At 42.2% G+C, this 22,544-nt stretch overlaps 2 protein-coding genes across 4 annotated transcripts; one reads left to right on the top strand and one right to left on the bottom strand.

Annotated features, from left to right (window-relative positions):
- Positions 1–259: 259 nt before the first annotated feature.
- GPN3 (GPN-loop GTPase 3) lies at positions 260–13,213 on the bottom strand. Of its 2 annotated transcripts, XM_028168343.2 has the most exons (9): positions 13,060–13,184; positions 12,532–12,612; positions 10,685–10,793; positions 5,104–5,271; positions 3,280–3,404; positions 2,574–2,689; positions 2,328–2,424; positions 1,338–1,466; positions 260–887 (listed from the first exon to the last, which is right to left on the bottom strand). In XM_028168343.2, the coding sequence occupies exons 3-9, from the start codon at positions 10,689–10,691 to the stop codon at positions 825–827; spliced, it is 705 nt and encodes a 234-aa protein (XP_028024144.1). In that variant the 5' UTR covers positions 10,692–10,793; positions 12,532–12,612; positions 13,060–13,184; the 3' UTR covers positions 260–824. The 2 variants fall into 2 exon arrangements, with proteins under 2 accessions (XP_028024144.1, XP_007189579.1); XM_007189517.3 differs by lacking the exon at positions 12,532–12,612 and having other exon boundaries at positions 13,060–13,213.
- A 488-nt stretch (positions 13,214–13,701) lies between these two features.
- FAM216A (family with sequence similarity 216 member A) lies at positions 13,702–21,538 on the top strand. 2 transcript variants are annotated; one of them, XM_007189515.2, is made up of 7 exons: positions 13,702–13,947; positions 15,311–15,345; positions 17,167–17,288; positions 18,518–18,647; positions 18,729–18,912; positions 19,470–19,552; positions 20,696–21,538. In XM_007189515.2, the coding sequence occupies exons 1-7, from the start codon at positions 13,856–13,858 to the stop codon at positions 20,812–20,814; spliced, it is 765 nt and encodes a 254-aa protein (XP_007189577.2). In that variant the 5' UTR covers positions 13,702–13,855; the 3' UTR covers positions 20,815–21,538. The 2 variants fall into 2 exon arrangements, with proteins under 2 accessions (XP_007189577.2, XP_007189578.2); XM_007189516.2 differs by having other exon boundaries at positions 13,703–13,947; positions 15,311–15,351.
- The last annotated feature ends 1,006 nt before the right edge of the window (positions 21,539–22,544 follow it).

Here is a 22,544-nt window from a genome sequence, read left to right as displayed (position 1 = left end):
AACAATTCAATGTGTCAAGAAGTTAAAAAGAAAAAATTATCTTTTGCATTTTTGTGTGCATTTGTTATTCAAGTAAAGTAAACATTTTTAAGTGCTCAGAGACTACAAATCACACTTTAAAAAGAAAAGTCACTGCCTACATTTGGACACTTGGGGAAATTTACACATTCAAAACTTTGAAAAAAAAAACAAAAAACAAATTGCCCTGGCTGAATATTTCAAATTCTGACTGGAAAACAAAAGTGTAATGAAAAGTTAGTACTATTTTCCTGTTTCTTTTATTTATATACATATATATCTTAAAACACAGTTACTTTTCATTTTTAAATTACACAAATAATACATTTTCAATGTAGGAAAACTGGAAGATACAGGTAAGCAATGGTCTTAGCTCTATCCTTCCAGATTTTTTTTTCTTTGGACACATATATGTATATTTTGTTACAATAATTCCTGTCCCTCCAAAAAAACTTCAAAAATAACAAAAATCAAACAGTAAAACTAAAAGTAGACTGGTCTTAACTGTATCACAGGTGCTAATTTATATTATAAACACAAATCTATGTACATTCATTTCAATTCTGACTTTTAAAATCTAAATTATGCTGTTCCAATAATACTAAAAGATGCCACTTTAAACAGCAGCAGTTCCAGAATAACTAAGAACTTGATTCAGGCATGTTCTTGACGGCTGATAAAGAGTCAAGTATTATTTTTTTTCATTAAAATAAGTAGCTTCTAATATTCCATCTTTCGAAGAGAAGAAGGTTCTGCCAGTTCAGCCACAAGCTCCTCACACATTCGGTTACTTTTTAACAAACTCTTCATTCATTCTGGTGTTCTTGAAAATATTCGTCAAACACGGAAGATGACTCATCTTCATGTTCCTGACACAAAGGAAACACAAGATAAAAATACATCCGCTTCCCCTCAGTTAGACCTAGTATGTGCTTACATGTTTTTCAGGTAATGCTCTATAAGGAGCTAACGCCCAGCATCAGCTCCAGGTGTTGCTCACAGTAATCGTTAATAATAACAAAAGGAATGACTGACAGAATGTTTCCAGACATGTGGTAAATTAAAGGGCTTACGTCTCATTTAGAAGTAAACTCTTCCTCGAGTTTACACTCACGCCGATTCTCAGCTAATGTGCCGTGACAGGGCCCCACTGACATATGTGAGGGCAGCCCGAGCCCAGTTGCATTTCACCTCCTCTTTCCATGTATGCCCAAGCTCTGAGTACAAAGAGCTTAACTCCATGGGATTATGCAGGAGGCCAGTGAGTGCTGGTAAACGTTTTTACCAAAAGGCAATAAACACCCCAAACCAGAAATTACCTTCGGTTCTTTAAATTCCAAGTCTTCTCCATACTGAATGGCAAAATCAATATGCTGTAATACGATGTTCATGCTTTCTTCATCTGACTGATCGTAAGGCAAAAATCGAACCATGCTGTAGTCGTCAATCTACAAGTTGAGGATTTCAGAAAGGGTCATTCTGAAGTACAGAATACTTAATTTTCAAATTATATTTGAGTTTTATAACCATTTACACTTCTGGTTAAAACCATTTGTGTCTGTGTGTGTGTGTATGTGTGTGTGTTGTGGGGAGGAGGGACAGACAGAGACAGAACAACAGCAAATCAATACTGATTTTTCTGGCCTCTGACCAACTAGAATACTTGCTAACTTGTTACTGAACCAGACACTGTTTCATAGGCATTTACCTGAACTCAACCACCACTGGTAATTCCAAAAGGCAAGGACAGGGCTTCCCTGGTGGCGCAGTGGTTGAGAATCTGCCTGCTAATGCAGGAAACACGGGTTCGAGCCCTGGTCTGGGAAGATCCCACATGCCGCGGAGCAACTAGGCCCGTGAGCCACAACTACTGAGCCTGCGCGTCTGGAGCCTGTGCTCCGCAACAAGAGAGGCCACAATAGTGAGAGGCCCGCGCACCGCGATGAAGAGTGGCCCCCACTTGCCACAACTGGAGAAAGCCCTAGCACAGAAACGAAGACCCAACATAGCAATCAATCAATCAATCAATCAATAAAGAAATCTTAAAAAAAAAAAAAAAAAAAAGGCAAGGACAGTCTGAGCTCCCAAAACAGCTTGGAATAATAGACACGTCAGTTAACTTACTGGCTACTGCCAATAATTGCTTCTAAATTAAACTTCTGACCAGCCAGCCCACAGACTCCCACCCTCCTCCCTTGGCAAGGCAATAGGGTTGGACCATGTTTTCCAAAATGGTGGCCACTGAATGGATGCCAATACACACCTGACCAGGTCATTAAAAATAAAATCCAACAATTTCGAAAGCTTACCAGTCCACATATAGCATTAGTCAATTTTTTGAATTTTTTGCTTCTTAAGTCGCTTGTAGGGTCATCTAATAAAGAATACATGTCTGGATCTAGAAACCTTTAAAAGTGAGAAAGAAGACTGATGAATAAAAGGAAGAATAAATCAGGAAACTAGATTTATAGACTGACGGAACGTCACGTCGAAATAAAGCTTAGAAGGTTCATCTCTGCAGCTGACATATGATGATATGGAAGAAGCGAACTCACTTCTCAATTTCCTTTTTAGCTTTCTTACTCAGCAGATCCATTTTCGTCATGACGTTAACTTGAGGAATTTCTAGAGAGATCATAGCGCTCAGGGCTGACAAGATGCCAGAAATAAACTGAAGGAGGAAACAGAAAAGGGAAGATGAATCAACTGGTGCCAACAAAGTTCCCTGGTCTCCACATAAAAGAGAGGCTCCTGCTCCTCTCTGAACAAAACTGCCCTAAGTAAAAGAAAGGCTAAAGTAAAGTAAAAGAAAAGACAGTCCACTAATCAGATTGTTGACCCCTGGTTTCCAAGGGTGAGGATAAGGAGGGAAAATGTAGATTTAATCCATGGTGATCACAAATCTCAATTTAGGTGATATCTTTAATCTTTTCCATCAAATATTCCTTAGGGGCTACTAATGGGAAATAATGTTTGTTTCAGATAGTTCATAAACTAGACAAAACATCATCAGAAAAATAAACTTATATGAAGATACACATCTGCCTAATTTTTGTTGGTAAGTAGTTCCCCCAAATCTATACAGTATCACAATTTATCATTTGAGTTAAAAATACATTATTATAAGAACTTATATTAAGGGATATTAAATAATTCTGGAGTATAGTTTGTGAAACATCCAGAAATCACGCAACAATTAAAGGAGATTGCCATCTGCTTGTACCCATGACTGAAAAATCGACAACAGATTTATCCTCGAACCTTGAACGACTCCACCATGAATTGAGAATCAACAAGAAAAACTCCACAGACTCGAAACTCCCACTGTTCTAGTTGCTGGACCAGCTGTTTCATCACGGGCAGGTGAGTGTACAATTCAATCTGACCTACATGAAGAACATTATGAGACTATTACAATCAGGATATATGTTAAATTACCAAATTACAGGAAAACAATTTCCTATAAGACAGCCGAGGAAAAAAAAAAAAGGAAGTCAACCTCTGGTGGTAATATATTCAATTTTTAAGGGGTCTTACAGGGTCTTGAAGCAACCACAATACCACGAGAATCCCAAGGAAACTATGCAGTTTTTATGGAGAAAGTGAGGTTCTTCACACTTCGGTTTTTGCTGATCAAAAGTGAATGCTACAAAGGTGTGTTAGGTTTGGGAATATTCATCAAGCTGTACACTTATGACCTCTGCACTTTTCTGTGGGTGTGTGTATGTTCAGTTAAAAACAAAGGGGAGGGACTTCCCTGGTGGCACAGTGGTTAAGAATCTGCCTGCCAATGCAGGGGACACGGGTTCGAGCCCTGGTCCGGGAAGATCCCACATGCCGCGGAGCAACTAAGCCTGTGCACCACAACTACTGAGCCTGCGCTCTAAAGCCTGCCAGCCACAACTACTGAGCCCACGTGCCACAACTACTGAAGCCCACGCGCCTAGAGCCCATGCTCCACAATGAGAAGCCCGTGCACCGCAACAAAGAGTAGCCACTGCTTGCCGCAACTAGAGAAAGCCCGCGCACAGCAACGAAGACCCAACGCAGCCAAAAATAAATAAATAAATAAATACATTTATTTTTTTTTTTAGTGAGAGCCACAAACGATCAAAACTAGGTTAGGCTTAAGTCTTAAATTCACAGTTCGGCTTGAGCAGTCGTGTGATCATCTGTCCCCTACCAGTCTCACCTCGGGACACTTCCCTTTGTTTACTGTGCTCCAGCCACAAGGGCCTTTTTGGTGCCTCAAACCCAGCTCATTCCTTCCTGCCTCAAAGGCCTTCAGCATGCCGTGCCCTCTGCCTGCAGCACAGTCTCCCTCACCTCACCCTATGGTCTGGCTTACATGCTACTTGATGAGAAGCCTCCGCAACCTCCCCAACCTCCCTGCTGTGTGACGGTCTGTGCTACTCCTGTGGAGTGCCTGTCAGAAATATATTAAATAATCATTTGGGTGATTATTTTATTTGTTTATTTATTTATTTATGGCTGCATTGGGTCTTCCGTTGCTGTGCGTGGGCTTTCTCTAGTTGCGGCGAGCGGGGGCTACTCTTTGTTGTGGTGTGTGGACTTCTCATTGCAGTGGCTTCTCTTGTTGCAGAGCACGGGCTATAGGCACGCAGGCTCAGTAGTTGTGGCACGTGGGCTCAGAAGTTGTGGCTCGCAGGTTCTAGAGCGCAGGCTCAGTAGTTGTGGCACATGGGCTTAGTTGCTCCACGGCATGTGGGAGGGATCTTCCTAGACCAGGGATTGAACCCATGTCCCTTGCATCGGCAGGCGGATTCTTAACCACTGTGCCACCAGGGAAGTCCATTTGGGTGATTTGTGTTTATACTGCCTAGCACTCCCACTTGCCTGTGGGCTCCATGAGGGCAGAGACCATGGCTACCTTGCTTTCTAGGTATTTCCAGTGTACAAAATAAGCACTCAGTAAACTCAATGAATTAATATAAGCCAATGAGTAAGCGAGTTGTACCTTACCGCAGCAGGGTTTAGAGCTACGAATGCTCACTCCACTTTCTCCACTGAGGACAGAACGAGGACGACTTCAAGGAAAATGATACATTCAAATAGCTGACTTACCTGGACAGTCAAAAAGGATGTAGTCATCCTCTACATGGCCGAGACAGTCCTCTAGCCAATCGAAATTATTGGCAAAGTATTCCATGCAAAATACCAATCCTCCATTGGGACCGAACTGCAGAGTATTGTCCTCCATCACGTCATCCACTTCAATCAATTCCCGGATGTCTGAAACCACAGAGAGGGCCCAGAATACAAGAGCATTATCCTCACTGGTGATAATTAACAATTATATAAAAACTCACATGCATGAAATTACTTCTGTACATGGTTATTCACTGTAGCAGCGTCCATGGTAACAAATTAAATACATTTTTGTATAGCCAGACAATGAAATCCTATCCAACCATAAAAAGGAGAAGCTCTTTGGGCTTCCCTGGTGGCGCAGTGGTTGAGAGTCTGCCTGCTAATGCAGGGGACACGGGTTCGAGCCCTGGTCTGGGAAGATCCCACATGCCACGGAGCAACTAGGCCCGTGAGCCACAACTACTGAGCCTGCGCGTCTGGAGCCTGTGCTCCGCAACAAGAGAGGCCACAATAGTGAGAGGCCCGCGCACCACGATGAAGAGTGGCCCCCGCCTGCCGCAACTAGAGAACGCCCTCGCACAGAAACGAAGACCCAACACAGCCAAAAATAAATAAATTAATTAATTAAAAAAAAAGAAAACTTTAAAAAAAAAAAAAAGGAGAAGCTCTTTAAGAACTGAGGTGATATAATCTTCCAGGTATACTGTTAACTGAAAAATGCAAGGTGCAGAACTCTGTGTTAGAATGCCATCATTTGTGTTTAAAAAAAACAAAGACAAAAAGACAAAAATTTACTATATACACAAATATACATATTTTATTTTACATGCATAGACTATGGAAAGATACCCCAGAAACTAGCAACACTGGCTGCCTCAAGGGAGGGTAGCCACCTGCCAGGACATGGAGCTGGGAGGAAGACGGTCTCCTGCATACTTAACTCTTCTGTACCTTTTGCAATTTGAACAATGTGAATATACACCACCTTTTCTTAAGCAAGTAAAACAAAACCATACCAAGTAAACCAATTACCGTTTCTTAATATTATTGCCCTAGGGAAGCTACTTAACCTCCCTGTGCCTCACTTTCCTTATGTATAAGAGTGGGGACAAGTCATATATCCTGGGGTAGAAGGATGAGGACTATATGAGATAATGTAGCTAAATCACCTATAGCAGGAGCTTAAACATTCTGGTATACTCATGCTTCTCTTCTATTACAAATTTTTGGAAATCAGTACTCTTGTGTTCAAACCTACAATCTCGGTTCACTCACAGCCACATTTATATGGATAATATCTTCCTATGCACTTTCCCAGGGATAAACATCTGCTCAAAGTTAGGGCCTTCTAAAAGGATGACTCAAGGACACTAGTCAGTAAGGCACTTGGACCAGAAAGTGATGTGAACTTGGGGTGGGGGTATTTTTGTTGGCTGCCATGTGCATCCCGAAGCAGAGAAGGCTGGTCTGTAAGACAGACAAAAAGAGACAGAAAGCCAGCCTAGATTCCTGTTAGTTTTTATGTTTTGGGTTCTAGTCTCTCATAAAGCCTTGCTTGCTCTTGGGTTTTGTGAGAAGTCCCCCAATTCCTTCTAAAAAATCCTCCTTTTACATAAGCTAGCTTGAGTGCTCTCTGTTGGAAGCAACCAAATGATCCCAAAGCAATGCAATGCTTTTTCTCAAGGAAGATGACTGTTTCATACCTCTTCCTCTCTTTTCAACCTGCCTCCTTCACCCTACCCACACCCACTTCTAGCCACCCTCAGCTGATGACCACACATGACATTCACAGAAACCAGAAGTCAACAAAGGAGAATTTCCCACATTCCCACCACCAATATTACATGGTGCCTTCCACCTTGGCTTCCTTCCGGCTACAATGGAAGAACCCCCCAACTCTTGGCAAAGGCAAAACCCTCCACCTGTTTGGGAGCCCCTCCCCTTTCTCACTCTCGCAGTCAACCTTGCAGTCATTGCCCTCTCTGGTATCTTCAGTTTCTTTCTTTCTATTGGATCATTCTCTTCAGCATACAATTCTGTTCCAGTTACCATCTTCAACCTTAAAACCTCCCTTGACCCTCACATACCCCTCCAGTTACAGTCCCACTTCTCTGCTTCTTTCACAGCAAATCTTCCTCAGCAAGTCATCTCCGCTCAGCATCTACACGGCATCATCTCAGTTCACTCTTCAAACCACTCCAACCTGGCCTCCATCCCTACCATCCCACTGAAATCACCAAAGTCGCCAACACTTCCACATTCCCAAATCTCACAGCCACTCCTCTGTCCTCTTCTCGTACAACTTCCCGGCTGCATCTGACATAACCAGGCACCAGCTCTTTCGTGAAACAGTCTCTTCTCCTGGCTTTTTTAAAATAGATTTATTTATTTACTTATTTATTTTTGGCTGTGTTGGGTCTTCGTTGCTGCGTGCGGGCTTTCTCTAGTTGTGGTGAGCGGGGGTTACTCTTCATTGCGGTGCGCAGGCTTCTCATTGCGGTGGCTTCTCTTGTTGCGGAGCACGGGCTCTAGAGCGCAGGCTCAGTAGTTGTGGCGCACGAGCTCAGTTGCTCCGCAGCATGTGGGATCTTCCTGGACCAGGGTTCGAACCCGTGTCCCCTGTACTGGCTGGCGGATTCTTAACCACTGCGCCACCAGGGAAGTCCCCTCCTGGCTTCTTTGACGCTACATTTTCCTGACTTTTCTCCTACCTCACTGACCCCACCTCCTCTACCAGACCCCTGAAGATGAGACACCTTCAAGGCTTGGTCTTGGCTCCTTTTCTCTAATCATATTCCCTACCAATGTGATCTCATCCAGTTCTGTGGCTTTATGTTCTAACTATACGCTGTTGACCCTCAAATTTACACCTCCAGGCCAGACCTCATCCTGAATCCCAGAATATTACATCCGAATGCCTTTTTTTTAAAATTAATTAATTATTTATGTTTGGCTGCGTTGAGTCTTCGTTGCTGCCCACAGGCTTTCTCTAGTTGTGGAGAGCAGGGGCTACTCTTCATTGCGGTGCGTGGGCTTCTCATTGCGGAGGCTTCTCTTTGTTGCGGAGCACGGGCTCTAGGCTTGTGGGCTTCAGTAGTTGTGGCATGTGGGCTCAGTAGTTGTGGCTCACGGGCTCTAGAGCGCAGGCTCAGTAGTTGTGGCGCAGGGGCTTAGTTGTTCCGCGGTATGTGGGATCTTCCTGGACCAGGGCTCGAACCCGTGTCCCCTGCATAGGCAGGCGGATTCCCAACCACTGCACCACCAGGGAAGTCCCCGAATGCCTTCTTGATATTACCTCTTAGACAGTTATCAGACATCTCAAACTTAGCAAGTGCAAAAAGAACTGCCTCAAACTTAAACCGATTTGTCTTCCTCCTCAGTAAACAATATAATGCACTCAACAGCTCAAGTCACAAACCTAAGAGTGACCCTTGATCTCTCCCTTTCCTACACCCTTCTAGTTCAATCTCCCACAAAATGCTGCTAATTTTACTTGCAAAATATATACCATATCTGTCTGCTCCTTTGTATCTCCACCATGATCACCCTAGTCCAAGCCACCTAGACAACTGTAATAGCCTCACTGCTGGTCCCTGCTTCGACTCTTGACCCTCTAGAGTCCATTTTTCATCTAAGAGCCAGTTATTTTTAAAAACATAAATCAGGGACTACCCTGGTGGCACAGTGGTTAAGACTTCACGCTCCCAATGCAGGGGGCCCGGGTTTGATCCCTGGCCCGGGAACTAGATCCCACATGCATGCTGCAAGTGAGAGTTCGCACGCCACAACTAAGGAGCCAGCGAGCCACAACTAAGGAGCTCACAAGCCGCAACTAAGGAGCCCTCTTGCCATAACTAAGGAGCCCGCCTGCCGCAACTAAGACTTGACACAACCAAATAAATAAATAAATATTAAAAAAACAAACAACCCCTCCACCAAAAAAACAAAACGAAACAAAAAGAAAACCATAAATCAGATGTCAATCCTCTCCTGCTGGAAACCCTCTAATGGCATTCCACTGTTGAAAGATGCTATAAATTGAGGATTTTTTTTTGGGGGGGGGGGCTGTGCCACACACAGCTTGCGGGATCTTAGTTCCCCGACCAGGGATCGAACCCATGCCCCCTTCAATGGAAGTGCGGAGTCCTAACCACTGGACTGCCAGCGAAGTCCCTTATAAATTGAGTATTTGTGTCCCTCTAAAACTCATATGTTGAAAACCTAATGCCCAGGATGATGATATTAGTAGGTGGGGCTTTGGGGAGGTGAATGGGATTAGTGCTTTTATAAAAGAGGTCCCATAAAGCTCCCTCTCCCCCTTCCACCATGTGAGGACACAGTGAGAAGTCAGCAGTCTACAACTGGGAAGGGGGCCTTCGCCAGAATCTGACCATGCTGGCAGCACCCTAATCTTGGACTTCCAGCCTCCAGAACTGTGAGAAATCCATTTCTGTTGTTTATAAGCCACCCAGTCTGGTATTTTGTTACAGCGGCCCAAACAGACTAAACAGGGTAAAAAACAGGAAAAAAACCCATACTTCTCATGTCCTACTAGCTCCTACCCATCTCTTCCTTCACTCCTTATGCCCCAGCTCATCAGCATCTTTGCTTTTTCTGGAACACACCAAGTCCTTTCCCATCTCTCCCTTATATACTGACCTTGATGTTCTTCCATCTTGGAAAGCCTTTCGCCAACTTGGTGAGCACATTACCATCTTCAGGTCTAGGCCCAAATAGCTCCTTCTCAAGAGACGTCGTCCCTAAAGCAACCTCCCCCAGTTATTCCTTCTCATCAGCCTAAAGCAGTCCTTATCACAATCTGTAACATGTTTATCATTTTGCTTATCTCCCTTGCTAAAAAGTCCACAAAGGTAGGGATAGTATCTGTCTTGTCCTCTGCTATAACCCTGGTGCCTGGCATAAAGTAGGTGTTCAACAGACAACTGAATGAATAAATTAAAAGACTTAAGAGACAAAACAAAACATTTAGGTTGTTCACTTATAGTATGATCAGCAGTAAAACAGATTTACCAAACATGATCAAACATGAAAGAAACAAAAGGGAAGGGTGGTGAGGGAAGAGTCTACTCACTTTCAGTTCTTACATCAGAGACTAAGAATGTCACCAAGGGGCTTCCCTGGTGGTGCAGTGGTTGAGAATCTGCCTGCCAATGCAGGGGACACGGGTTCGAGCCCTGGTCTGGGAAGATCCCACATGCCACGGAGCAACTGGGCCCGTGAGCCACAACTACTGAGCCTGCGCGTCTGGAGCCTGTGCCCCGCAACGGGAGGGGCCGCGATAGTGAAAGGCCCGCGCACCGCGATGAAGAGTGGCCCCCACTTGCCACAACTAGAGAAAGCCCTCACACGAAAGAAATAAAAAAAAAAAAAAAAAGAATGTCACCAAATGACATTCAGCCTCATGTTGTTCACCACGAAACCAGGGGACCAGACTGTATTAATTTTCAGCTTCTGTGTTGAGCAGCCAGTGCTCACTGCCTCCCTACTCCCTTATTTTTCCTGAAGGTGGGGGAAGGCTCTGCTCAGGACTTACCAGCCATCACAGAGTAGTTGAAATGTTCTGCTGCAGGATCTAGGTTCACAACTTGGACAGACCGATTGAGGGCTTCGCAGTGCTGGACGATGGTGGCACAATAGGTGCTCTGTAATGTCACAAGGCATGAGGGGTTAGGGCAACAAGCAGTGCAGTGCTTACCCTCTACAACTCCAGAAGGACTCTCCACACCCCTTGGGCAGTGTCTACTAAGGCCAAAACTATTCCTTCATTGACCAAGAAGCTGACTGAAAAGAGGGAAAAGGCACTGGGCTGGGAGTCAGGACACCTGACTGGGCTGCAGATCCAGACCTGGCTCGGACTCATGGGTAACTCTGGGGAGGGTGCTTTTCCATTCTGTCCCTCAGTTTTCTTGTCTCTAACTGGAATGGCCTCCATGATCACCAAGGCTCCTTACTGCTCTAACATGCAACAAGTGGAATTTAAAGGGAAGATTTCTGATTACACAGTGCAGCACCTGACACAAGGTGTCTCCACTAGGATTGGTACAGTTCAAACAAAGCTTTAGGTGGGGTGGTCAAGGACGATGTCTCTGAGAAGGGAATATCTGAGCTGAGAGACAGCAGTGTGCTTGCCAAGCCAGGGGAGTAACATTCCAGGATGAGAGAATATCAGGCCAGTAAATAGCCTGGAAGTGCACTATCAGTTTACAACTTTTGGTTTAGAGAATTTTTTATCCCTCATGTACTACGTTAAAATCTCTAGGCTACTTGTCTGTCTCTCCCACCCTCTATTTAAAGGCAGGGATGTGGGAACTTCCCTGGCGGTCCAGTGGTTAGGATTTGGCGCCTTCACTGCCAGGGCCCAGGTTTGATCCCTGGTCAGGGAACTAAGATCCAGCAAATCACACAGCAAGGTCATAAAGTAAGTAAGTAAATAAATAAAAGCAGGGATGTGTCTTATTCAGTTGTATACGCCCAGGGACTAGAACAGTACCTGGTACATAATAAATGCTTGATAATTATTTCTAATTGACTCATATGTTTGAATAAACTCCACAAGTACACAGGATTTTTTTTGTGTGTGTTTTAGTCACTACACAATCCCCAGGGCCCAGAACAATGCTTGGCACAAAGAACATGCCCAGTGAGTATTTCTGGTAGCAGGCATCAAAAGTTTATAGAAAGATACTTATCTAACACAATCAGTCTGAAAATTAATCTAGAACATAGAAATAACCTCTATCATGCTTTTATCTTTCTCCTCAGTGACTTTACACACACTGTTCTCTCTGCCTAGGAGGTCCTCTCTATGCATCACACTGTATTTTAAGTAACTAGTCACCTATAAGTATTCCCAAATAGACTACTGGCTTCGGGTAAGCAAGGGCCATATCATAGTCGCATGTGTATCTCCTGCACCCAGAATAGGCCAAACATCAGAGCAACGTGTATGTCAATTTAAAAACTGAAGCCACACAACACCTCCACAGTCTCCAGTGTTTCCCACACTCCTGTTATTTGATCAATATCGTCACAATTTCTACCATATTTGAGTGCCCCTAATAGGATTCCCTTACTAGTTGTTTACAAGAAAAAACTGTATCTCTAACCAGAAAACCAGTTATTCTTGCCATAACGTGAAGGTAACCATAAAATTATATACAACTTTAACAAAATTCTTTCAGTTCTAGCTAAATATAATTGCCTGTCAAAACCTCTGAGTCTAAGATATGCTCTCCAAAAAGACTTGAGAATTAAAGAAGTGTTGAAAATACGCTAGCACCAAACTGATGATTTCACCTCAATGCAAACTGAAAAAAAACTGAAAAGGGAGCAACTTTCTCAATACACGATTCAATGCTCATTAATGTCAGGCCCATGTACCTCCAAAAGTCTCCTCAAATTCCAGAAGTCCACGTCTCAATCTCTGAGAAGCAGTGATTAACGAGACCCCACCTTAACCTCCTGGGTTAAAGACAGGGGACAAATTCTGGAGTTAGACAAAACTGGATTCAAATTCCAGCCATCACTTACTAGCTGTGTGACCTTGAGCAAAAACTTAACCTTTCTGTGTCTGATTTTCCTTACCGGCAAAATGGGAGTAACAGGACAACTCACAGGGTTGTTAAGGAAATAAGTTTTTTTTTCCTTAACAGGAAAGGATCTGGGGCTTAAGTACGCAATACCTGGGGCAGTATCTGGGGCTTAAGTACGCAATAAATATTAGCAACTATCATCAATCTCCTTTCAAAACAACAACAAAAGGGACACTGAAGCCCAGGCTGCAGAAGCGAGCTGCCCAGGGTCTCAAGGTCCCCAATAAACACAACCGCCAGCCCCTCCCTCAGGACCTGAACCTCCCGGCCTCCCACAAACTTCGACATTTCTCTCCTTCTCCCGCCAAAGCCTCACCTTCCCGCTGCCTGCGGGGCCCATGACCAGCTGCGCATACCGAGGCATGGCTGCTCCCCCGGTTCCTGACACCTCCCGCCGCCGAGACCCAGAGGGCGACCACAACGCTCCCTTCAGCCTTCGCGCGACGCCCACTGAGTTCCCGGAACACGACTACAAACCAATTGCAGTCCAAATTCCTTTTGCGTCTTCCGTTCTGCCACGCCTCTGACTACGGAGTGTCCCGAAGGCCAAATCCCATGTGAAACGCGTTTTGCGAAAAGCCCGGGGAGGGTTTGCGCGTGCGCAGAAGTAGTTGGCTGAAAAAGACGGTTGGTATCCTGGCGAGGTCTGGTTGCCTTGGTGATAACGGACAACCGTAACACTCTGCATCCCTCAGCCGCGTGCTTTGGTCCTTTATTTGCGTACTGATGTTTGACCTATATGGTGACCCTCGAGATTTACAAATTTGCAGAGGATCTGGATACTGAGGTGGAAGGCACCTTTCGTTTTAGAGGGAAGGTATACTTCCTTTCCGTGACGCATACCTTCCACAAAAAGATGCAAACGTACAAACGCTCAATCAACTAAAGGACTCCCGCCCCTCCCCCAACTTAACTCCAGGATCGTGGATCTGCCCTCCCCGCTCTCCCGAAGCTGTTCGGGCAGTGTCCGGACTTCATCGGAGGGGGCTAGAATCCGGCGTCTGCCTCTTCACCCCCAGTATCGCCCGGCCTGACGCACGCGTGCTGACAAGGGAGGGGAAAGGGGAAAGCTTCTCCCGCACATAGCTCGCGGTCAGGGCACCCGGGAGGAGATGCCCGGCCAGGGTCCAGTGTCCGAGTGGACGGAGTGCAGTTCTTCCACAGAGCCGCCCACAGTGGCCAGGGCCGAGGGTGGCGGCGGCGGGTGAGGCTGCGGGGCCCTGAGGGGTTTGGGAAGATGGCGATCAGCCCCGGGTCGTGATCCCCGGGTAGAGGAGGGGGTAGGAGCAGGCAGCTCCAGTAGACTGGTTCCCCAATGTACTGAAGTGAGAGGAAGAGAGAACCTTTGTTGTGGCCGCGATGGGAAATATGGAAGCCGACTCAGTTTAGGGGAAGGGCTTCTGAGGGAAGCTTAGGAGAAGGGTTGGTGCAATGACTGACTAAACGCGGTGACTGCGACAGTCGCCTGGGTGCCTCTTCTACCCCAGGGGGCGCTACGAAATCTGCTGGAAATTTTGCGGTCTGGTCAACATACTTCTACAAAAAAGGGGTTGGCGGGGTGGGATTGGGGGGTTGGGGGGCACCAAAGGAACAGAGGTTCAAAGAAGCGCTTCCAAGTCAATAAATCATTTCCCTGTGTGTGACATTAGCCACCTTTATGTCAAATTGGGATTCATAATCTGTAATGAGACAGATGACTCTGAATCTTAGAGACACCTTGATTTTAACATTTTCTTCACTCAGGAGTTCCTTTTTCGTAAATCCATTTCATTTTGAGCAGGTTTTTACTATTATTTCCTGGATGCTGAAGACAATTAGTTGCTGAAGTTACTGCTGGGGGCAGTACCTCCTCATCCCATGAGTTATTCCCTAAAAGTGAGAATTGCCCGGTGTTCCTCTCAAGCCCACCGTCATGGTTCCTGCTGCACCCATGGCCATCTTTTTTAAAAAAATAAATGTATTTGTGGATTGAGGACTTCTAAAGATGGGATGGGGTTGTGTGTTTCTTTTCTGTTCATCACAGCGCTTGGTAAAGTTCTGGATCCTAGTATCTCAGGGGATCAATGAATTCTTGGTCATTGAATAAATTGCAGGAAGAGGAAAGGGGGAGTGTTTGTCAATTTGAGAAAAGAAAAAATGAACTTGTACAAAATTAGAAACATTCCAGACCAACTTATCAGTTCCAGTTCACCTTAAATTACATACAATAAATTAGTTTATTAAAAATAAAGGAAGAAAATATCATGGATAGCACAGAAGCCCAAACAACTTTATTGAGCTCTGTGTAGGAATTAGATTAGGTGGCTATAAAAGTAAAGCCAAATCTGGCTTAAAGTAAATCCTTTACAGAATGGTAAAAATCTCAGATAACCCACTTTGAAGAAGCCTGGAGTCATTAGGATATAACCAGAATTACAGGAGAAGATATGCAAGACATTATTATCTGATGGAAACATGAAAAGTAAAAAGCATCTGCAATACTGTCCTTTTTTCATTTAAAGTACTTTAATGCTTATAAAGCTGTCAATTATTACATATTATTTACATCCCTTTTTTTTTTTAAACAGATCAGCTGGATATTCTTATTACCAGAATTCCAAAGGTATTGGTGAGTAGAGCATATAAAGCAGATAATATGTATCAATAATATGGCTCAGAGAAGCCAGTTTTGCTATAACTACTCACACAATGGAATTTTTAAAAGTCTTCATTAGTATCCTTGGTAAACCCACTCTTTAAGATTTTCAAACAACAATCCAGCAGGTTCTTTGTCTCCTGTTAAGATACCTCACATCAAAAGAGTACTTCAAAATCGCAGTGAACCTGAAAAGAACTGTGTTTATAACTGATGTTGGTTGAAAAGGACAGAACACAACCTGGGGTTTATACACAGGTTGAAGGAAAAAATTCTAAATTGTTCAACTTCAAAGAACATAAAATATTTCTCAGTGCTGCTATTTTCCTCTCACTTGAAATAAGGGATAGAGCTGCTGGAGGTAAGAGGTTAAGACAGGCCCCCAAGACCTCTCACTAATTTTTTGAGGGGAGCAATTTCAATTCAATGATATATAAACCTGAATTCACTTTGCTTTTCCTTGGAAAATTTATAGTCCTTACAGTTACCTAGGAAAAACACACACATATCTGCGTGTATATACATATATATCACTATTTATTTTATATACATGTGGTTGTTTTAAAATGGAATTGCTGAATCATATGGCAATTCTGTTTGCTTTTTTTGAGGAACCGCCATACTATTTCCACAGCAGCTGCATCATTTTATTCAATATATTCCCACCAGCAGTGCGCAGGGGTCCAATTTCTCCACATCCCAGCTAACACTTGTTTTCTGTTTTTTTGATGACAGTCATCCTTATGGATATGAAGTAATATCTCATTGTGATTTTGATTTGCATTTCCCTAATCATTAGTGGTAGTGAGCATCTTTTCGTGTGTTTATTAGCCATTTGTATATCTTCTTTGGAGACATCCAAAGTCTATTCAACTCCTTTGCCGATTTTCAATTGGGTTGTTTGTTGCGTTTAACTATTATTATTATTATTATTATTATTTTTAGAAGATGAAACCACCTTGATGGCAGTTTCTCTTGTTTTTTAAATTATTATTAATTAATTTATTTATTCATGGCTGTGTTGGCTCTTTGTTGCTGTGCGCGGGCTTTCTGCGGTGAGCAGGGGCTACTCTTTCCTGCTGTGCGTGGGCTTTTCACTGCGATGGCTTCTCTTGTTGCAGAGCACGGGCTCTAGGCGCGCAGGCTCAGTAGTTGTGGCTCGCAGGCTCTAGAGCACAGGCTCAGTAGTTGTGGCGCATGGGCTTAGCTGCTCCGCGGCATGTGGAATCTTTCCGGACCAGGGATTGAACCTGTGTCCCCTGCATTGGCAGGCAGATTCTTAACCACTGCGCCACCAGGGAAGTCCCTAAAGCTCTTCATTTTAACACTGCCTCATTAAAGGGATAAAATGTGTGTTATTCTATCCTGGGTCTAATGCAGAATACAATTTCGAAACTATATACTGAAGGCAAATGAATGATAAATATTTTTGAAAATCTTTAAAGCACAAATCCTGCATGTACCTTCCTGTTTAGTATGGTCTGACATACAATAAACTAAAGAAATAAGTTACTGTCAACATTTTGCATCTCAGCTGAGTTCAAAATAATTTTGTCCATATGTAATGATTATATATCATTATATATAGTAAGTATTTATAAATACCTTAGATTTTTGTGTGCTCTAAAACCAAATGGCATATCATAATGTCTCTTCAGATTTAACAGTCTGACTCATACTGGTATTCCAGGATAATCAATGACACATGTAAATAGATGGATCTTAATAATTAATTTGTTAAACTGATCTTTGCTCATGAAATTCACATAATAATGTCCTTGCCTACAGATAGACTCAAAGATGGACACAAAATGAACTCACACATAACCAAGCTGCAAGAGTTATGGAAAACGCCTCAAGTTCAAACAATTCACGTCCCTAAGTCAATGACAGAGACATCCCTTCTAAAGGTATGCTAACCAAATACCAATACTTTATTTAAATACCAATAGTCTTTGTGTTCAGAGCTGAACTTTTTATTGAAGATAAGCTAGCTAGAGAGGAAGGCACTGTAGAAGACAAGTACACCCAGCACATTGTCTAGGAGTCCATAAATATCTGCTGGGTAAACTCATGAGTGAATGCAAGGATTTTATCATTATAGATTCCCTATCATAAGAGTGCTTTCAGGGTTTTATGATACTTTGGATCTAATGTGCCTTTACTCAGGAAGCTCAGGGCCAAGCACAAAGATGCTTGAGGAAACTTCCACTCTAGAGACAGAAACCCAACCTCATAAAGATTTTGCTCAAGGACTACAAAATTAAAAGCAAGCAAGTAAAGAAAATGGCAATAAACACTTCATAACTGTTGACCTGTATTACCCATTAAAGATCATAGCTGGCAGAAGTACCCTCTCTAGAGCAATGTAAATTAGGGTTACTAAAGATCTGTGCAAACTGTTAAGTTATTTCTGACCAACATTTAAAATTTTCTCTGGATTTATTATCCAGTTCAGTAAATCTTGTGTTTGTATGTATATACACATGCATATATAGTGGAGTCTTGCATTTTAGGTGAGTGTTAACTTCTAAAATCAGCAAGTACAGTGAAAATCTTAGTCAAAATTACTTATATGACTGGGACTTCCCTGGTGGTCCAGTGATTAAGACGCCACACTTCCACTGCAGGGGGCACAGGTTTGATCCCAGGTCAGGGAACTAAGATCCCACATGCTGCTAGGCATGGCCAAAAAAAAAAAAAAATTACTTATATGAGAGACCAACACACTACCCTCAGTCTGTCCAACACCGAGAATTATTCTTCTGGTGCTAGAAAAGACTGTTTCTAAGACTAGAGTAATTGTGTTGCTTTTAGGTACCACTTTTGAGGTACCACCTCAAACATCATATTCAGAAGGCAAGATGCCTACACTCACTGAGAGGCACATGGGAACTAAGACTCATTGACAGAGAGCAGATTCACACTTTCCTTATTCTTCTAGGGCAGTGTTTCTCAAACCCAATGGGCATCTGAATCACTTGAGTGGAAATGGCAAACAGAGTCACTTGTACTATTTAAATGGCCATTTCTTTCTCTCTTAATTTTTTGGCCAAATGAACATTCTATCCTTTCAGATATGGAATATTGCCAACCTCTGTTCTACAATGCAGCCTGTAAATCTTGTTTTGTCTTCTAGCATCCAGACCTCACCTTAGGCCAGAAGCGTTACCTGTGCAGCATTGCTAAGATCTATAATGCAAACTATCTGAGGACGTTAATGAAGAGGCAGTACATGCATGTGACCCAGCACAGCTCACAAAAGCCAGGCAGGTGCACCTCCAGGTAGTTTCTCACTAGTTCTCACAGGAAACAAGAGGGGGTTCTAACAGAGGTGATTTGTGTGACAGGTGTCCTCACTCATCACAGGAGCCACCTCAGTTCTCGTTACTCACAGAAGCAGCATTACCCCTGCACTACATGGCGACACCAGCTGGAGAGAGAGGACTCGGGGCCTTCTTACATTGCAGCTGCATCTGCACCTGAGATGATCATACAGCATTCCCTTTGGCGACCAGTGAGAAACAAAGAAGGGTTTGTTTCCTACTCTTTCAGAGAAAAATGTACCCCTCAATTTTATTTGAGCTAAATGACATTAAATCTTGTGTTCCCTAATATGTTCACTTTGTTAAATTCAGAATAGGTTGGACAAAAAGCACAAAAGAATGCTATCTTATAGTCTCTTTACTGAGCTGACTGGGATATGCTACTGTTTTTAGAATTTTGTGGAATTGTAAAAATTTCGATCAGCTAAAGATATGGAAGACTGCCCTTTTAAATGATTCCCACTCAAATTTAAAATAATACATACACTTCCAAAAGGAGAAGCATATGGTGGCTTATGCGCAGGGGAATACTATAAACAAAAAAGGAAAAAGGAAAAAAGAGATTAAGATGTCTGATTATTCAACCTGCACTACAATCGTTAGCTTTGCATCTCAGGGTTAGTACGTCACGAGAGAATTCAGGGTCTGAAAGGGTCTCTTTGGTGATGCCGGCAGCTTAATAAAAAGAATTTGTATGGTCTTCCACATGCATTTGACAGCTGTTCACTGTGCTGGTTCCAATTAAGATGCTTCTCTTTCTTACAGTTTAAAAACTGGATATGCATCTAAAACAAGATGTAAGTCACTGAAGATTTTTAGAAAACCAGGCAGACTGTTCATGCAATCAGGTAAATGTGGAATTCTTAATATATGCATTTTTAAAGATGTCATGCTAAAAAATATTAAACCCAGTATAGTTCCATTTCTATTAGAGAAGACATTAAAACAATTTAGAATGTGACTTGCTTATATTGCTCCAAACAAAACTAAACATGAAATCGATTTCTGCTTTCATTTAAAAGAACACACTGCTCAGGGACTCCTGCATGCAGGATCTTATTTCCCCGACCAGGGATCGAACTCATGCCCCCTGCAGTGGAAGCACGGAGTCTTAACCACTGGACCACCAGGGAAGTCCCCAGACAGCAATATTTTGTATAGAATCAAATAGTTAACAAAGGGCTATATCACCTATACCATTTTGTTTAATATTCAAACCAGTGGAAACAAGCCAATTATTATTATCAAAATTTTACAGAGCAACTCAGACAAATCCACATTTGGGAAGGATCAGCATAAAGGATCCTTCTACCACAAGTGCAGAATATCACAAAATGAAAAAGGCAAGAGAAAGACTGCTCAGAAATATTCCTCAGAATTGATAAAGTGGAAAGGATTAAGTGGAAGTTAAATAATTTCCTAGTTACTACCACAGTGAGTAGGGAAGTGGGTAGGAAACAGGGAACTTAGGCCTTCTGAACCCATATCCCACTGCTGTATGACAGCACCAGCCAGCTCTGCTATAAATACCATACCATGCCTATCCAAGAAATGAGGGAAATGGCAGGGGAGAAGGTAAGTCTGGTTCCAAAAAGAACAGCTGGAGGAAACCACAGATAGAGGAAAAGTCCCCATGGTCCCCCAAGAGAAAAGAAATGAGAAGGAACTTAAGGAAAATAGAGAATACTGAAGCTATAACTTCCCCCAGTCAAAAGATTTTGCAAAACAATGGGAAAATAGGACTTAGTAACAGAGAATTTGCTATACAATAACTTGGCTAGAATACAGTACTGGCCATCTTATTTTTTAAAATAAGAGATTTAGGGGGAGGGGGAGATAATTAAATTTTGAAAATTGCAATTTGTTTTTGCCAAAAGCTTATTAATAAAGTAGGTCATTTTGAAGGTTGTTCTTGTATACAAATCTCAATTTTCAGGATGAAATACTTTATTTCCAAAACAGACATCATAAACTCTTATTTTTTCCTTCAGTTTCTACAAATGATTCTGAATCATACATGAATGAAGAAAAAAAGGAAGACGATTTGCTAAATAAGTGTATGCAATCAATGTCAATTGAAGAACAGGGAGAACATCTGATGCTAACTTGACAATCTTGTCTTGAGTATTGGTGATGTGCCAAAGGTGGGGGGAAGGGATTGTGAATTGTGTCCTCTCTCTACATTTAGGATAGTATTGTTATTCACCACTAAGTCATTAAGTAATTTTAGTTTGTTCAGAAACTTTTACTATCATGTAAATGGTTTGATGTAGTTCCATGTACCAATGATATTTGTGTAATAAAATTTGTGTGAAATATATGCGTGTAATCCTAGCTAGGTACAATTAAAATTTTTCTTGTCACCTAAAACTGAATTATTCTTCTTTAAATCTGACAAATACATTGTATAATTCTTCTTCTGTTTACAATAAGTCCTAAAATAGCAACATTAGAATATCCTGGAAATATTTTCCAGATCAGGCTGAGGAAAACTCTGAATATCCTGATATAGAATAGCATTTGATAGAGGTAACATCCTGGCTTGCTCAATAAATATTATCTGCTTGAACACAACTTAAAAATGGAAATATCAATTTGCCCTATTTTATGAAAATTGCCAAACACTTGGACTCTCAAACTAGATTTAAGTTGGGAATAGTTGTATTAATGAAAGGATTGTTCACATTACATTTTTGCTCCAGTGTGCTTGCCTTCTAAATCTTTTAGAACATTAGTGTTTTAAAATTTTATTTTTAAAAATTTTAACTTTCTTTTGAGGTATAGTTGATGTACAATATTATATAAGTTGCAGGTGTACAACATAGTGATTCACAATTTTTAAAGGTTATACTCCATTTATAGTTATTGTAAAATATTGGCTATATTCTTTGTGATGTATAATATATCCTTGTAGCTTATTTATTTATACATAATAGTTTGTACCTCTTGATCCTCTACCCCATCTTGCCTCTCCCCAATTCCCTCTCCCCACTGGTAACCACTAGTTTGTTCTCTACATCTGTGTTTCCTTTTCGTTATATTCACTAGTTTTTTATTTTTTTATTTTTTTTAGTTTATTTTTTAGATTCCACATATAAGTGATATCATACAGTAATTTGTCTTGCTCTATCTGACTTATTTCACTTAGCATAATACCCTCCAAGTCCATCCATATTGTTGCAAATGGCAAAATTTCACTTTTTTCTGGCTGAGTAATATTACACTGTGTATGTACGTATGTATGTATGTGTGTATATACACACACACACACATACACACGACATCTTCTTTATCCACTCTTCTGTTGATGGACCCTTAGGCTGTTTTCATATCTTGGCAATTGTAAATAATGTTGCTATGAACACTGGAGTGCATGTATCTTTTCAAATTAAACAGTAGTGTTCAAAAAATTTTTTTTGTTGTTAAAATGTAAAGAATAGGGCACTTAAAAGCAACAGTCTGAAGAATCATTGATGATTTACTATGTCAATATGGTATTCTATTTAGTTAATAAAATCTGAGTCCAACATTATGACCTAGAACGTTGTAAGAAAGAGCTCTGGGGCTTCCCTGGTGGCGCAGTGGTTGAGAATCTGCCTGCTAATGCAGGGGACACGGGTTCGAGCCCTGCTCTGGAAAGATCCCATATGCCGCGGAGCAACTAGGTCCGTGAGCCACAATTACTGAGCCTGTGCGTCTGGAGCCTGTGCTCCGCAACAAGAGAGGCCGCGACAGTGAGAGGCCCGCGCACCGCGATGAGGAGTGGCCCCCGCTTGCCACAACTAGAGAAAGCCCTCGCACAGAAACGAAGACCCAACACAGCCATAAATAAATAAATAA

This window comes from Balaenoptera acutorostrata, chromosome 13 (genome assembly GCF_949987535.1).
Source record: "Balaenoptera acutorostrata chromosome 13, mBalAcu1.1, whole genome shotgun sequence".
Classification (NCBI taxonomy): Eukaryota; Metazoa; Chordata; class Mammalia; order Artiodactyla; family Balaenopteridae; genus Balaenoptera; species Balaenoptera acutorostrata.
The sequence above is the reverse complement of the archived record's forward strand: the minus strand, read 5'-3'. Positions and strand labels throughout refer to the sequence as shown.